We start from the raw sequence: 15,754 nt of genomic DNA on the forward strand, positions 1-15,754 counted from the left end.
GGCAGGTGGATTCTAAGCCTGAGCGCTCCCACTTCCTGATTTTGATCTTTTATTCGTTTTTCTGCCCCTGCCATGAGGTGGGATCCACCCTCAATGGTAAGGACTGGGACGAGGATGTAGGGGAGTGGAAAATCTGTATTAAGCTTCTGGTAGTCAGATGAATGACACAACTGTTTTTAACCAAGTTTTGTCTCCAGCAGCTCAAAGTATGTTTTTATAAAGTGCATTCCCACTAAAATGAGCAAAAATTGGATTTTCCCGTTTATAAAAGAGTTCATGGGCTAAGTGGAAAGTAACTTTGATTACTGTTGGAGCAGTAGAAGCTATAAATCAAGGATTTTAATTATACCAGGGTCTCTTATCAGTGGAATGTAACCTAAACCTACTCAGGGAAAACAGTTTTTGGACGTGTAGTCACTGGGAGGACACACTATTTCAAATACGTAGTGTGTCCTTTTTTCAATATTTTATTGGCCGTGCCCTTTAGGATTACAAGACATAATTCACGGTTGACTTTTGAATATATAAAAATCAGTTTTCTTACATGGCAAGGCACTTGTCCTTTCCTTGTGTCATTGAAATGCTTTTAAACTGGAATCGAGCCAGAGCACAGTAGTGCACCTGACAGCCATGTATTTTTGTCACATATTTGGTTCATGTAAATACACATTGCAGACCACTGACAATTCCTATGCTGTAGCGCACGCCATATCAATGTGACACTGAATATCTGTATCCCAGTGCACAGAATCCTATATCCATTACATCATAAAGCATTAATATTCGGCAAACCAGGTACCTTTCAAATCGCTTGTTCACTTTGTTTGTTATTTGGCTGTAATCGTGCTATAGAAATGCCACATACATGCATACTGTCCAAATAACCGCAAAATGAATGCCTTCAGAAAGTTACAAAATCCAGCATGTCCTTGAAGAAAAGGTAGATATCTTACAAGCACACACTTGGAACAGGCACATTTGCCACTAATGCCCCCAAAGAAATGTGAAGTGACTTGTAGAAGAGCTAGGGATACAGATGTAAAAGTATGGAAGAATAAAAGATACACAGATGTTGGGGAGGGTGGATGGAAAAATAACAGATTTTCCATGTTTTCAAGGCAGTTGTTTGAACATGCAGGGATCATGAAAGCTACAATGTAATGATGGCCAATCTGTGCTCCTAAAAGAGCTTCTGCACTCTACTAATTATGAACCAAAGGGTAATTTTGTGCCTAAAGGTTTTTTTTGCCCTTAAAGCTTTTGAGGCAGAAGGAATCGCGTTATGTACTGTTACACCAAACACTGGCCCGAAGGGGTTAAATTAGGATGAGGAATTTCATGTTCACTTACATTCATAGAAATAAGAAGTGTAAAGGATGGTAACAAAAATGAAATGGCAAAGAACATCATGGAATGAACGTCTAGAATGACAAACATTCATGGAACACTTTAAAATAAAAGGCCCTTCTGAGAGTATGATGCAACAAACAAGAGGTGAAAAGGGCATATTTTTTAGGTGCACTGCATAGTTGAATACTGTGTCAGGCGAGTGGACAGATCAATGGTAATGTACCTCTCAGTGGAAAGTTCTGGTGTGGATTGCAAAATAATGAGGTCAAGTGTGAAAGATTACATGAAACAATACAAAGATGAAGAGGAGTACATTATGTGACAAAGAAACACGGAACACCCTTAGGAGATACAAGCTCTGAATAGAAGTGGAGACTTAGTAGGTGGCACATGCGCAAACTAATAATAATACAGGTGACCGGATGCCTTGAAAATAAAGCAGTGACCCCCTCATATTTGGGATAATGGAGTATGAATAACGGATATAATATGATTAGTAACATATCATGGGCTAACTCTAATATAGCCGGTTATAGTGTGAGGGAATGTGGGGCTAAATACCACAAAGGAAATTAAAAAGTGTTCGTGCACAGTAGTGTGGTGTTCATGAACTCAAAATGGCGGCTGAAACAAAGACATACTGCGCAGCAGATAAGGTTGATGGTGATTAGACACCTTGAATGAAGTGAAGTATTGTCACATTGTGAGCATGAGGAAAAAGTGAATATGTGAGGGAATGTTTAAAAAGTCATACATTGGCATCCAAAGGTGAATAAATGTATTGTAAAATAACTAAGCAAGAAGGGGGTAAGGCATTTCGGACAATCAGTGTGCCTACGATAACCAGAATGCACCATAATAGAATTGAGTCTGCAAGCAAAATGCATGATATTTTTGTGGTTTGCAAATGCTTTGAAACATGATAATAAAAGTGCTCCTGTTTAACCCCTTCCCCGCCAAAGATATAATGGTTAGGTTCTTGGCTGCGGCGCTGAGGCACCAAGGAGGTAACCGTTACATCTTGGGACTGGCTCATGGGGGAGCACTAGCGCTCCACCCATGAGCCTCCCACCCCCCTCACATGGGCAGGAATGAAAGGGGAACTGCTTCCCCTTCCACCACCGACTCCCAACCTCTCCTCCCCCGTGACAAATGATGACGGCTGATCTCATCAGAGACTGCCCCCATCGCTTTGCATTTCTCTTCTGATCAGGGGCTGGGGGCGGCACAGAGACATGAAAGGAAAGGCCCTTCCCAATGGCAAGCAAGAGGAGATTTGATTATTTTGTGTTTTGGTTTTACATTTGGGCCATGAGAGCTTTTCTAACTCTCAAAATCGTCCCACTTGGAATAGTGAGGGTTGCACTTCTGGACTTTGAGACGCTGCCATCTTGAAAAGTCTAAGAGACCTAAACACGTCTGAAAACTAAACATCTGGGTAAGTCTAGGGAGGTGTGCTTTACATGCACCCTGCACCATTTTCTTACCCACAATGCCATGCAAACTGCCAACTTTGCCTGAAATCACACATTTTTCCCACATTTTTGCTAAGGATTTTGGGTAACAGAACGTGGTGAGAGCCCCACAAGTCACCCCATCTTGGATACCCCTAGGTTTCTAGTTCTCAGAAATGCACAGGTTTGGTAGGTTTGCCTAGGTGCTGACTGAGCTGGAGGCCAAAATCCACAGCTAGGCACTTTGCAAAAAACAGCTCTGTTTCCTTTGGGAAATATGATGTGTCCATGGTGTGTTTTGGGGCATTTCCTGTCACGGGCGCTAGGCCTACCCACACAAGTGAGGTACCATTTTTTATCGGGAGACTTGGGGGAATGCTGGGTGGAAATGTGTGGCTCTTCTCAGATTCCAGAACATTCTGTCACCGTAATGTGAGGAAAAAGTATTTGTTTTCCAAATGTTGAGTTTTGCAAATGATTCTGTGTAACAGAACCTGGTGAGAGCCCCACAAGTCACCCCATTCTGAATTCCCCTAGGTGTCTAGTTTTCAAAAATGTATAAGTTTGGTAGGTTTCCGTAGGTGCTGGCTGAGGTAGAGACGAAAATCCACAGCTAGGCACTTTCCCAAAAAAAGTCAGATTTCAATGTAAAAATGTGATGTGTCCATATTGCGTTTCCTGTCGCAGGCATTAGGCCTACCCACAGAAGTGAGGTACTGTTTTTATCGAGAGACTTGGGGGGAGACAGAGTCGAAGTACAAGTGTTATTGTCTTTTTCCACATTTTTTCCTTCCAAATGTAAGACAGTGTGTTTTAAAAAAAAAAAAAACTATTTGCAAATGCCCTGTAATTCACATGCTAGTATGGGGACCCTGGAATTTAGAGATGTGCAAATAATCACTACTTCTCAACACCTTATCTTGTGCCCATTTTGGAAATACAGAGGTTTCCTTGATACCTATTTTTCATTCTTTATATTTCACCAAATGAATTGCTGTATACCCGGTATACGATGAAAACCCATTGCAAGGTCCAGCTCCTTTATTGGCTCTGGGTACCTAGGGTTCTTGATGAACCTACAAGCCCTGTATATCCCCACAACCAGAGGAGTCCAGTGCCTACCTGTGGATTTTGGCCTCTAGCGCAGCCGGCACCAGGGGAAACCTAGCTAACCAGACCATTTCTGAAAACTAGACACCTAGGGGAATCCAAGATGGGGTGACTTGTGGGGCTCTGACCAGGTTCTGTTACCCAGAATCCTTTGCAAACCTCAAAATTTGGCCAAAAAAACACTTTTTCCTCTCATTTCAGTGACAGAAAGTTTTGGAATCTGAGAGGAGCCACAAATGTCCTTCCACCCAGCGTTCCCCCCCAAGTCTCCCGATAAAAATGGTACCTCACTTGTGTGGGTGGGCCTAGCGCCCACGAAAGGAAATGGCCCAAAACACAACGTGGACACATCACATTTTTTCACAGAAAACAGAAGTGTTTTTTTGCAAAGTGCCTACCTGTGGATTTTGGCCTCTAGCTCAGCCGGCCCCAGTGGGGGCAGAAATGGCCTAAAATTGCCTACGGGGTCGCTCCCCTTGCGTGACAGCGCAAAAAAAAAAAAGATCCCCAGTGCCTAGTGGTTTCTGCCCCACTTGTAAGTAATCCTGAGATAAAAAAAAAAAGAAGTTGCTCTGAACACAATGCTCCACAGGAAAACCCTTCTGTCAAGCGATAAATGACCTGCCTTCCAGCAGTAACCACAGGTTAGGGCTCAGGTATAAGGACAACCTGACTATTTCCTTGTGATCTTTTACTTCATCTTCTGTATTACGTTTGACAATAAATTTGATGATGAGAGAGATGTTATAGCTTTTGTATGCTCTTCCGTACAACCACGTGTGGGGAGTTCAATACTTACCCACATGGATCGCAAGCTATGCAGTGTAGTGTATTTGTAAGGGCTTTGTTTTTATTACCAGCTTATGTGGTAAGTGTTTATATGTTGCATATGATGACTACAGAGATGCAGGTATTGTGCAATGGGATGCAGTCCCTGATAGTGTGATGAGTGAGGGTATGAAAGAGATAGACACGCAAATTATAATTGTGACACAGGCTTAAACTCATAGATGGCTGCACAGTATCAGCTTAACTATAGGTTCAGCATGACACTGCGTGGGTGTACTCCAAAAAAGCGAGATAATAAGAGAATGCCCAGTAGCCCATATGGCAACATGTACCAGGAAGAGGTGGAGTTGGATGAGTAAAAGGAAGCCAAAATGGCAAGAATGGGAATTAGTGACATGAACAGTAGCCATGTTCATAAATATTTTAAAGGCAAGGATACTGCCAACTGCTGAACAAATACAGCCCATGAACTAGTAAGGAAGTGGAAGAGCAATTGTGGCTAGCGACCTGAGCATAAACTACAGTCTAAAAGGACCAGATTCCACTTATTTCTGTTAGGCTGCAGGAAGCCAACATTTTATTTTAGCATGGGTTCACGCCTGAGCTTCTCTCAAGAGCTCGACAAAGTGGATGCTCACCAGTGGGGTGAGCCTAGTCTATTTGGGACTAGAATCCCAGCCAGACTGGCACCTTGCACATGTGAGGATGAGATATGGAACACTTGTTAGGTCTTTTCCCTTAGAGGTCAAGAGCAAGTCAACCTGCCCCTTCTTACCCTCTGCCTTCATTTCCCCGTGTAAACCCAGTTCTTTTCTTACTTACCAGAGACCCTTTCTATTTCTAGTATACATTAAGAGGCATTCTCCTGACCTTCTATAATTTCCTCCCAGACAAACTCTGCCTTCATAATTAGTAGTTTATGACATTTTAGGGTAGAAAAGAGAAAGTGTAGGGAAAGGAGACTTGCACTGCTTCCTTTGCTTTGGCATGGACAACCGCATGACATATTTGGTAGTTCTCATTTTGTTCACTCTTAGATCAGTTCTCCTATGACCTGAGAGCCTTGCGAAAAGCACCTTTTACATATGTCCTCACAAAATAACTTCCCTTCTGATTTCCTCTGTCTGGACCCTTCACACTCCCCCCTTAGCATTAACTCTGCTCCCCATTTTAGAAAGGTTCCTTTGAGTTAAAGCAATGATAACCAACAGGTGTTGCTTCCTGTCCGGGAGAACTCCTAATTCATTCTCTTTAAATACCGAATCCAGCAAGCAGTATGTTGATTGAGTGTGCAGAACACGGCAACTGATGTCTTCATGGGAGAGCAAGGTATATGCCTGCCGTATTCATCTGAGAAGGTGGGTGACATTGGGCCCTGTAGGCACATTTGAGGGAAAATCAACTACCCCTTTAAGGCTGTTTGCAAAGCCCCTCGCTTTCCTTGCTGATTCTTGAACACTTGCCACCCATCCTGCTGACTCTTCCCCAGCTAAGATATGAACCACAATCTCCCTTTATCGGCATTAGAAAATGAAAGTATGCCGAGTTCTGCCAGCCTGGAAATATCAAACTACCCCTTACCCTTTTAGGTTGGTTGTAATTGTCTTGGTCCGGCCTTACTAATTTCAGGGCATTACAATGATTGGGCTCAAGTTGTAATCAAAATAACATTACAAATCACTGTTGAATATTGTTCAGCTTGAAAACATTAATTTGAATTTTACATTTTTTTGTATATTTCTATAGATCGCCTTAAAGGTGCAGGAGGATCTAACATGAGGGATCGTGGTACTATCAAGCGGCTTAATATGTACCGTCAAAAGGAGAGAAGGTAAGTGTAAAAATTATTTTAATGAGATGCTTTAATTTTTCGAGCCCTTCCCATCTTGTCCCTTTTCACTACTTTGTTTTAAAGGGTGTTTAGCTATGTTTTCTATCTGGCACTTTTCACTATACTTGGCATATTTAGCTTAAGGTTGTGTCTGAGGCGTGGGAACTGTCAGCCTGACTTGTAACTTATTTATTTTGTCTTCTTTTTTGGCGTCCTGAAAAACACCTTGTGGCATAAAACGACCCATTCACTGGTCATCTGGTGTTTTGCTTTGTGTTGTAGCTGCAATTATATAATGTTCCATACTCAAAATAAGGCGTTAAAAAGCCCTAGCAAATGGTGATAAAGTTACTCTGTGATAGCTGCTAGGATGGAAGAATACATCTCTGTCAAGTGGCCTATATCAGTAGCCTTCCGGTGTTGTGCGTGAGGAACCGAATTGTGCTCTTGGTTCTTTTCTTGTTGCCCCTTGTTGTGTATTTAAGTGAAAAGGAGGTGTAGTTGGGAAGCTAGCCCCTTTGGTATATTATGGATAGTGCATTAGTGTTGTGTGACCTGTGCACAAAGCATTCTGGTGTCCTGTATGTATTGCAGGGACTTGTAATACCATGTTCTCGTGAATATTTAGCTGCATATAGGCCTGTATGCAGGCGAAAAGTGTGAGAATAGCGAAGGTCATGCATGCGGCTGTGGATACCTGTCATTTTGAGATGGCCCATACTATGTTTACACTACTGTATTGTTGTTGAGCGTCCAATTTTCCTTTCACGTTTTTACAGAAATTGTTTTTTTTAGATCAATCATCCTCTTCATTATATGTCAGAAACAATCTTCTATTAATGAGATACTCAGTTGATGAGTTTAATTTTTTTTTAATGATTTCAGCATTTTAAGACACAACCAGAATCCCCCTTCTTCATTGGGTGCATACTGGTGGGCTGTAGCCAACATGTGTTTCACCCTTTTAGATTCCTGCAAGGCAAGGGCTTTCTCACAGCTAGAAAAATGTGGACAAACGAACAGTTTCCATATATTATGCATTCTATTATTAATGCATTATGCTCCTCCTGTGCCAAACGGCGACTTTGACATTTTATTAAAAAACGCCTTTTAGGTTGAGCATAACAGCATGCAAGTGCTGCTTTTCCGACGTGTTGGTATGTATCTGGGCTTTTAACCACCCCTACCGCATGCCTATGCCTATCACTATCACTCGTTCATGGGCTTGCCCTTATAAAATGTTGGTAAATGCTTTACGTTTGTCCCTCCTTGGGGCGGTTTAGTCACTGCCTTGGACATCGCCAACTGCGATTACTTTTTGATATCGCACACTCTTAAATTGTGCAGATTTGGGATATAAATGTATAGTATGGGAATAGAAGGCCTTGCCAATCAGTCGGAATGTACAGAGTACCAACACAATAAGAGTTTTAACAGGTTTAACAAAAAGGAAAATTGGAGTGCATCTGGGTTTGTCTGGGCCCTGTTAATTGGAGTTTTCAGTTTTGTGTTTCAGTCTACTCTCAATTGATCTGCCAAATGTTTTCTACCACCTGCATCACTTTCCTATATAGCCTCGGTTTCTCACCTCCTAATACCCAATAATCATATGCTGCTTGCAGCGAATAGATATCCTGCCTTTTAGAAACATGAGTAGTGTATGGAAGCGATACAGAAAATGCAGTATTGTATTAATTTTAAGTTTACCAACTCTGCCTTGTCAGGTCGTCGGGATGGGAATAACGGGATTCAGAATTTTAAGTTGCGTTTAATATCTGCCAGCGGGAGAGGATAATTAGCTTTATACAGTTCTTGTATCATGGAGGTAATGTAAATACAAAAGTATTCAACTTTACTTTTTGTTTTATCGAAATGGCAATATCTAGGACAATTAACCTCTAATTGTGATTATTTCATTGCCCATGATTATCTAGATTCAACTTAATCCTTTATGTCACCAAGCCCAGTATCTAACATGAGTAGTAAATCACCTGCTGATAGATGGATTTTGTGTTGTATTGTTTCAAACTGAATCCCTTCCACCCCTGCATTATTTAGGGTAAGTGGTTCCGCTGTCATTGCTAGCACTAGCAGGGGGAGAGGGCGGTACCCTTGTCTCTGTAATAAAAAGTAACCTGTCCTCTTCCACTGCTCATTCTACATGAGGGCATCGTGTAGCTAGCCCAAATTATGCCAAGGACATAACATGCGAAATGCCTGATGCCCATAGCATGACCCTGCGAATTTACATCTAACTGAATTTTCCAGGAATCAGGGAACCCAATGAATGTTGCTGAAACTTTCTCTGTTTTACACATTGTGACAGGTCTGGGTCGATCTAGAAAGGCATGTAGTTTTCAGTATGTGTTGTTGGAATCTTCGTGTAGCTCTTGAGATCCATATTCATTAAAGATATGGGTCTGTATGATGAAGGAAATTTGACTTTTACACCTGTCTTTTACAAAAGTTATGCCAGCCTCTCTCATTGAGGGAGGTATCTCATCTGAGCCCACGAAGGAGATTGCTAATTGTGCGGTGAGTAACACACAGAATATTTTGCAAAAAGGCATCAGTTGGTCCATCTAATCCATCTGTTATGTTGCAAATCGTAATTTGCTTTAATTACTTTGGGTTCAGTAATAGGTTCCTTTAACATCTCACTGTGTCAGTTAGTTTTCTTTGATGTAAATCCAGGAAATACTCTCAGGATGTTTGTATTGGTTCCTTTTACAATACAATAATTTGGCCCTTTTAGTTTTGGATGTTGGCCATTCTCAAGTGCATTGCCAATATTCTGTGTGCTTTATTAGCTTTTTCATAAAATAATTTATTTGTTGGCTGAAGCATGGACAAAGTACTGACTATTTCAGATTGATTGCTGTTTTTTCGCTGATCATGCTATGATTGAGTTGCTATTTTGTTTTTCTTTTATGTAGCTCTTTCCCTTCCCACATTCTGTCGGTATTGCTTCTTTCCCATCCCATCCTCATCCCCTTTTGTCTGTTTCTTCTTCCCCTCCCACTCCCTGTGGTCTATGTTGCTTCTTCCTTTCTCACCCATATCTCTGTTATCAATATTGCTTCTTCCCCCTTTCTCAGTGTTTCGTCTTCCCCTCCCACCCACATCATCCTGTTGTCTGTTACCCATCCCCCACAAGTAAAAAAACAGCACTGTGATGTGGCCGGCGCTGGACGCATTGTAGTGCTCTTTTTATATAATCTTTAGCCATGCTGCACAGAAGGCATGCTCCTCTGCACCATGCCTAAAAGATATTGGTAAAGCCAATACCTCTTTCACAAGCAAGATCTATTGCCTTTGCCAATGCTTGTTTGATCACGTGTCTCAAATCAGAGCCACATTCTGTGTTGCACTGCCTTGGAGGCAATACATTTCCCCCCCATCACTGCTTTAAAAACACTCACAGTTGGCCGTATATTCTTCACCATTGTCATTCATCTTGAAATATTCCAGTGTTTATATTTTTTATTCAGAGGCTTATACGGTGTCTTTTTATAAAAAAAACGCATCAAATCTCAATGTGCCTTTCTTACTAGATGTGAGCGATTTTAAACAGACCCCTCCACCCCCCATTTCAAATCCCCAAACCCCCAGGAACAAAACATAGCAATAGAAATGTAACCACCATGTGATCTCCAGCCTAGGATAGGGAGTGGAAAGTCCCTGAATGTGATAATATCGCACCCATAGTTGGCTGTTCCACACAAAACCCATCAGTATAACTCGCCAAATAATTGAGAGCTGCAAAATCACAAAGTACAATAGTTCTGCATGGCTATGTAGGTAGACATCTTCATCTGTTTTTGACCCGTACGCACTAGACGGCATTTTACATCAGTCGGTTGAGTTCTTGGCACCCCTTTTCTCATCTCCTCTGGCACTATCGACCCCTCTGGTTTGCTTAAGTAAACCTTTTAGTCCGTATTTCCATTTGGCCTGAATTATCTGATAGGGCTAGAATAACCAGTCCCTCCTCTGGGAGGCGCACAACATGGAATTTTGAGTGTTGCTGCACCATAAAGCATAGGGGCATGCTACAGGTGTTTAATTTGCCTCTGTCTAAATTCTTTTGTGACCAAAATTAAGTGTTTAAATAAAGTTTAGGGAAAGGTTCCTGAACAGCTGTATTTCACACTCCTTGAAGGTGGACTTATGGCCTACAGTTTATCTTTCATGTTGGAGGACGAAAGTTTGCAACTGTGTCCTTGGCCACGCTCCTTGTACCACATTGAGAGACCCACTCTGTGTGCATAGATTTTACCAATGTCACCCTCACTCTCTAGGTGCAGGAGATACCTAAAAAGGTTAACTTTCTCATTTTCAGTTATTTCCTTCGCATTTCTTACTCTGATTATGTCCCTCCTAGAGCTTTCTCCTTATCACGTTGCCAGTTCTCCCAGTTTTGTCGAAGTGGTGAGGCAACTTTAACAGTACCTACTACCATTGCTCGTTCCAATAGCTGTATTTTCATCTTTGTGGCTTAATTTATTCAGAACAGGTGAAGTTGGACAAATGTCATGTATGAACTGAGGTCAAAGGCAACACAAGATTGCTATGAATGTGGTTGGTCCAAGCTTAAAATCTAAACATGTACATTCACAGTGTAAATCCTTGCCTTTTCGCTGCAGGAATAAAACAACCAGTTATTGTAGGGAAACCTATGCAATAATAGTGCTAGAGTTCCTATATTAAATACATTTTCCCAATTCTTAAAGCTTTTTTTCTTTTTTCTTTTATTTCTAAAGCCCTGAGTAGTTTGCTGTGATGCTAGAAGTGAGGATGTGAGCAACAATGTTTTAGGTTATGACTAATTCAAATATCGTTCACATTCAGAAACAATCGTGGAAAAGTAATCCGGCCTCTGCAGTATCAATCAACCGTTGCTCCTGGCACCGTGGCCAGAGTGGAACCAAATATTAAATGGTTTGGTAAGTCGTGTTTTTTTTTTCTTTCTTTATTATGATCGGTTACCTGACTTGTGTTTGCTGTCTGATATCATATAGGATTTAATAAATAGAGGCAGACAGATTGCGCTACCTTGTTTAAGGAATTGACAGGATGTGAGTCACTAGTACAAGTTTGAGCTTTAATACAAACTTTTGATGCATTCTTTTTTGTGTTGAAAATTGCTACCTCTTTAGAGAGTCCCTAAGAACATTTAAATTATAATGCATCATATATGTTCACCAAAATCTGTGGCACAGACGGTGCCCTGATGGATAGGAAACTAAACAAAAAATTGACTTGGGAAGAGGTGGGGAGTGGATGTAGTGACTAACAATAAATGCATGGGTGCCAAAAGCATATGTCATTGAGTGTTGCTATGTAAAAGAGATAACTGTTGTTGTTTTCTTTGAAAACTATCACAATTCTGCGATAAAGCCGTAAGGTGAGCCAGTGGACCGTTGAGTTGCATCTTGAGAGCTGCGTGCATTTGAGAAAAAGGTTGTGGTGCTATTGTAGACATACTTTCTCAGGCATCACTTATTTATTGTTTTCGCTTCACCAGAAGGCCATATCATGGAAAGCATCAGTCCTGGGGCCACCATGATAATATAGTGTCTGTACCTGAAAACATGAAGGGACAGGCACAAAGGATCAAAAAGTAATGCATGAAAGATTGAGAGGCTAAATATTACAGGCTTTCAAAAGCTGCTGGTATGCTTGTACACAAAAAAGCAGGAGATATTGAAGTTTAGTTCCAGACAAAGGGTTCACATCTTTAGAGCAACAAAAGAGAACATTTATTGCCGTTCCGCAAGACTGATGTGGAAATGACTAAGGTGTTTTCAGGTCAGTGTGAATGAACGTCTTATGTGCTATTGCATTTTGTACAGCATTTAAAAGAATTGTTGCAGTAACCAGTTCTTCTGAAAGGCTATTTTTGTGATGTTCCATATAACAGTTTGCTCAATTTTTCCAATGGGAAAGAGGCTGTTCTGAAAGTGATCAATGTGAACTCAACTGTATATAAGTGCTAATTGTTTCTGTAGAATATTCAGTCATTACTGATACAACCATTGCTTGTTGCACAGGCAACACACGTGTCATCAGGCAGTCCTCCCTACAGAAATTCCAAGAGGAGATGGATATAGTAATGAAAGACCCATATCGTGTTGTTATGAAGAAAACCAAGTTACCAATGTCTCTCCTTCATGACAGAATTAAACCACATGTAAGTAGCTGTGTACTGTTCATGTCTAAACAACACATTGTACTGAAAGCCTTTGTTGAAATTATGTGCAGCAATTACAAATAAGGCATGTGTAGCCACTGAAATCATGGAGTGAAATTGGTAAGAACAAGGATGTTGACTTTACAGACAAGAAACTAAATGAATTTATTTGTTTTATATATTTTTTTGTTTAGATTGTTTGAACGATTTAGTTTGTCTTTTCATCATGTCACTGTGGGCATGAATTCTTTTAAGTGATGAAAAAGCAAAGGTAATCTTATTCTTCTGTGTGTTCAAAATAATATTTGGCAGCATCTCAAGTTTCCCAAAAAGTAGAATATTTGTTTGGAAGATTTCTGTAGTTATCTGTGTTTAGAGTGGAGGGTCTACATGTCTACAAACATGTACATAAGATCACCAATCAGGATCTCTGGATCTTATCTGGGTTTTGTTTTTATTTATGTTTAATTTTTTGTGATTATTCTTACATTTGATTTCCTGTTTGCATTCTTTTGGTTTATTATTTATTATGACTATTTTTTTATCTCCATAGCACCTTCTCTACTTCCCTTATTCATTTTTAGGTCTTGCCTGCAACATCATGTGCTGCTTCAGCATGCACTCTCGCTTGCCAAAGCATGTGTTCTCGCTTGCCAGAGGTATTGTAGACATCAAGAGGCTTCAAGCCCGCCCATGGCTTACCATTTGTTGACTTCATTGTCACTCTCATTTTTTGCCTCGTAATTAGGCAGCGCATGCCCGCTTGTCTTCCACTTCTTTCAGCTGGAGCTTGGACCAAGTAATCATTGCTTCAGGTTGATTGCTATCCTTCCACTGATTGTGGTTTGATCAGGCACTATCTTGTTTTTCGTGTTGCGTCTTTCACCACTTTCCCACCCACCTTGCTTTCATATCACCTGGTTGTTGCATCAGGGGTTTACCTATTGGATGCTTTTTTTGGATTCGGTAGCCAATCCGTTTTGGCTTGCTTTGCTCTGTTGATTCTAAGCGTCCTTTACACAATAGGGATGCGCTTCTTTAAATGTGGGGGCAGATGGTCCTGTGGTTAAGTAAATTGCTTCTGTGAAACACACAAACATCCATAATATCCCAAGATAGATACACAAAGCAGCCAAATCGTAAGGGTTACAGTGACTGATTGTTGGTTCTGTCTATCAGAAGAATGTATTGTGCAAAAACTACAGCTCACTGAAATGCTTCTTGTCGTTTTGTGAGGACGGAGCTTGTTTTGGGTCTATTTTCTATAAAATAAGCTATGCCAGCACTGTTCATGGCCGGGCTTTGGGTTTTATTTTGCCTGATGTGTGCAGAGCGGTCAGATTCGAGTCAGATCAGCCTTTCCCTCAAAGAGCTCAGCAACCCCAGCCTGCATGCATGGGGGATACCAGCAGCCTCATCACTGTCATTGTAATGAGCTCTTGCGGCAGGAGCAACAAGTTGTTGTTAAGGTTCCCTTTCCAAAGGTCTGTAGAGCATACAGCTTCACAAACAGGTGAGTGATAGCAAAGGAAGATTTACTGCAGAATAGCAGGGAAAAGTCCAGAAACACAGAGGGTAGAGAATGCACAAGCTGTAGTTGGAGTAGTCAGTCAAATTTCTTTAATCAGGTATTTTAAAACCATAAAAGATACAATAATTAAAAATCATACAAAATGCAGTAATACAGTATTTACTCCAAACTACAGAAGCTAAATGAATAAAAGAAAGGCACTAACCCAATATACAAGCAGATAAATAGAAAAAAAGATTTATTAAAACCATAAAACAACCACTTAATTTAACAGACGATTGATGGTTGATGGTATATCTATGGGTCCCTGGCGCCATCTGAGCCTCACCACCTAAAAAGCCAGCTACATTAAAGCTTACAAGTTAGTTAAGCAGTAATTGCAGAGAAGTTAATGCAGGTCTTCCTTGGGTGTATTTGAGCTCTCTCAACATAGGGAATAAATACTGTTTCTAGAGCGCACTGTAATTATTGCAAAACATTGCAAAGTGTCTTGGTCAGAAAATAAGTCCCAGCTGCAAGGGTGTAAGGAAATGCCTCCTTGGCATGGTTACCCCCTGACTTTTTGCCTTTGCTGATGCTATGTTTTGAATTGAAAGTGTGCTGAGGCCTGCTAACCAGGCCCCAGCACCAGTGTTCTTTCCCTAACCTGTACTTTTGTATCCACAATTGGCACACCCTGGCATCCAGATAAGTCCCTTGTAAATGGTACCCCTGGTACCAAGGGCCCTGATGCCAAGGAAGGTCTCTAAGGGCTGCAGCATATCTTATGCCACCCTGGAGACCCCTCACTCAGCACAGACACCCTGCTTGCCAGCTTGTGTGCGCTGGTGAGAACAAAACGAGTAAGTCGACATGGCACTCCCCTCAGGGTGCCATGCCAGCCTCTCACTGCCTATGCAGGTATAGATAAGTCACCCCTCTAGCAGGCCTTACAACCCTAAGGCAGGGTGCACTATACCATAGGTGAGGGCACCATTGCATGAGCACTGTGCCCCTACAGTGTCTAAGCAATACCTTAGACATTGTAAGTGCAGGGTGGCCATAAGAGTATATGGTCTGGGAGTCTGTTTTACACGAACTCCACAGCACCATAATGGCTACACTGAAAACTGGGAAGTTTGGTATCAAACTTCTCAGCACAATAAATGCACACTGATGCCAGTGTACATTTTATTGTAAAATACACCCCAGAGGGCCCCTTAGAGGTGCCCCCTGAAACCTTAACCGACTATCTGTGTAGGCTGACTGGTTCCAGCAGCCTGCCACACTAGAGACATGTTGCTGGCCCCATGGGGAGAGTGCCTTTGTCACTCTGAGGCCAGTAACAAAGCCTGCACTGGGTGGAGATGCTAACACCTCCCCCAGGCAGGAGCTGTCACACCTGGCGGTGAGCCTCAAAGGCTCGCCCCTTTGTGCCAGCACCGCAGGACACTCCAGCTAGTGGAGTTGCCCACCCCCTCCGGCCCCCACTTTTGGCGGCAAGGCCGGAGAAAATA

At 41.6% G+C, this 15,754-nt stretch overlaps 1 protein-coding gene across 1 annotated transcript in view; it reads left to right on the forward strand.

The window, feature by feature from the left end:
• GNL2 (G protein nucleolar 2) overlaps nucleotides 1-15,754 on the forward strand; it is a 359,926-nt gene that overhangs the window by 18,904 nt on the left and 325,268 nt on the right. Inside the window, exons 2-4 of the mRNA XM_069223882.1 lie at nucleotides 6,450-6,534; nucleotides 11,386-11,480; nucleotides 12,588-12,727. Of these exons, the coding sequence (XP_069079983.1) occupies nucleotides 6,450-6,534; nucleotides 11,386-11,480; nucleotides 12,588-12,727 (320 nt within the window). The remainder of the gene's footprint in view (nucleotides 1-6,449; nucleotides 6,535-11,385; nucleotides 11,481-12,587; nucleotides 12,728-15,754) is intronic.

The sequence above is a fragment of the Pleurodeles waltl genome, chromosome 3_1, assembly GCF_031143425.1.
Source record: "Pleurodeles waltl isolate 20211129_DDA chromosome 3_1, aPleWal1.hap1.20221129, whole genome shotgun sequence".
Classification (NCBI taxonomy): Eukaryota; Metazoa; Chordata; class Amphibia; order Caudata; family Salamandridae; genus Pleurodeles; species Pleurodeles waltl.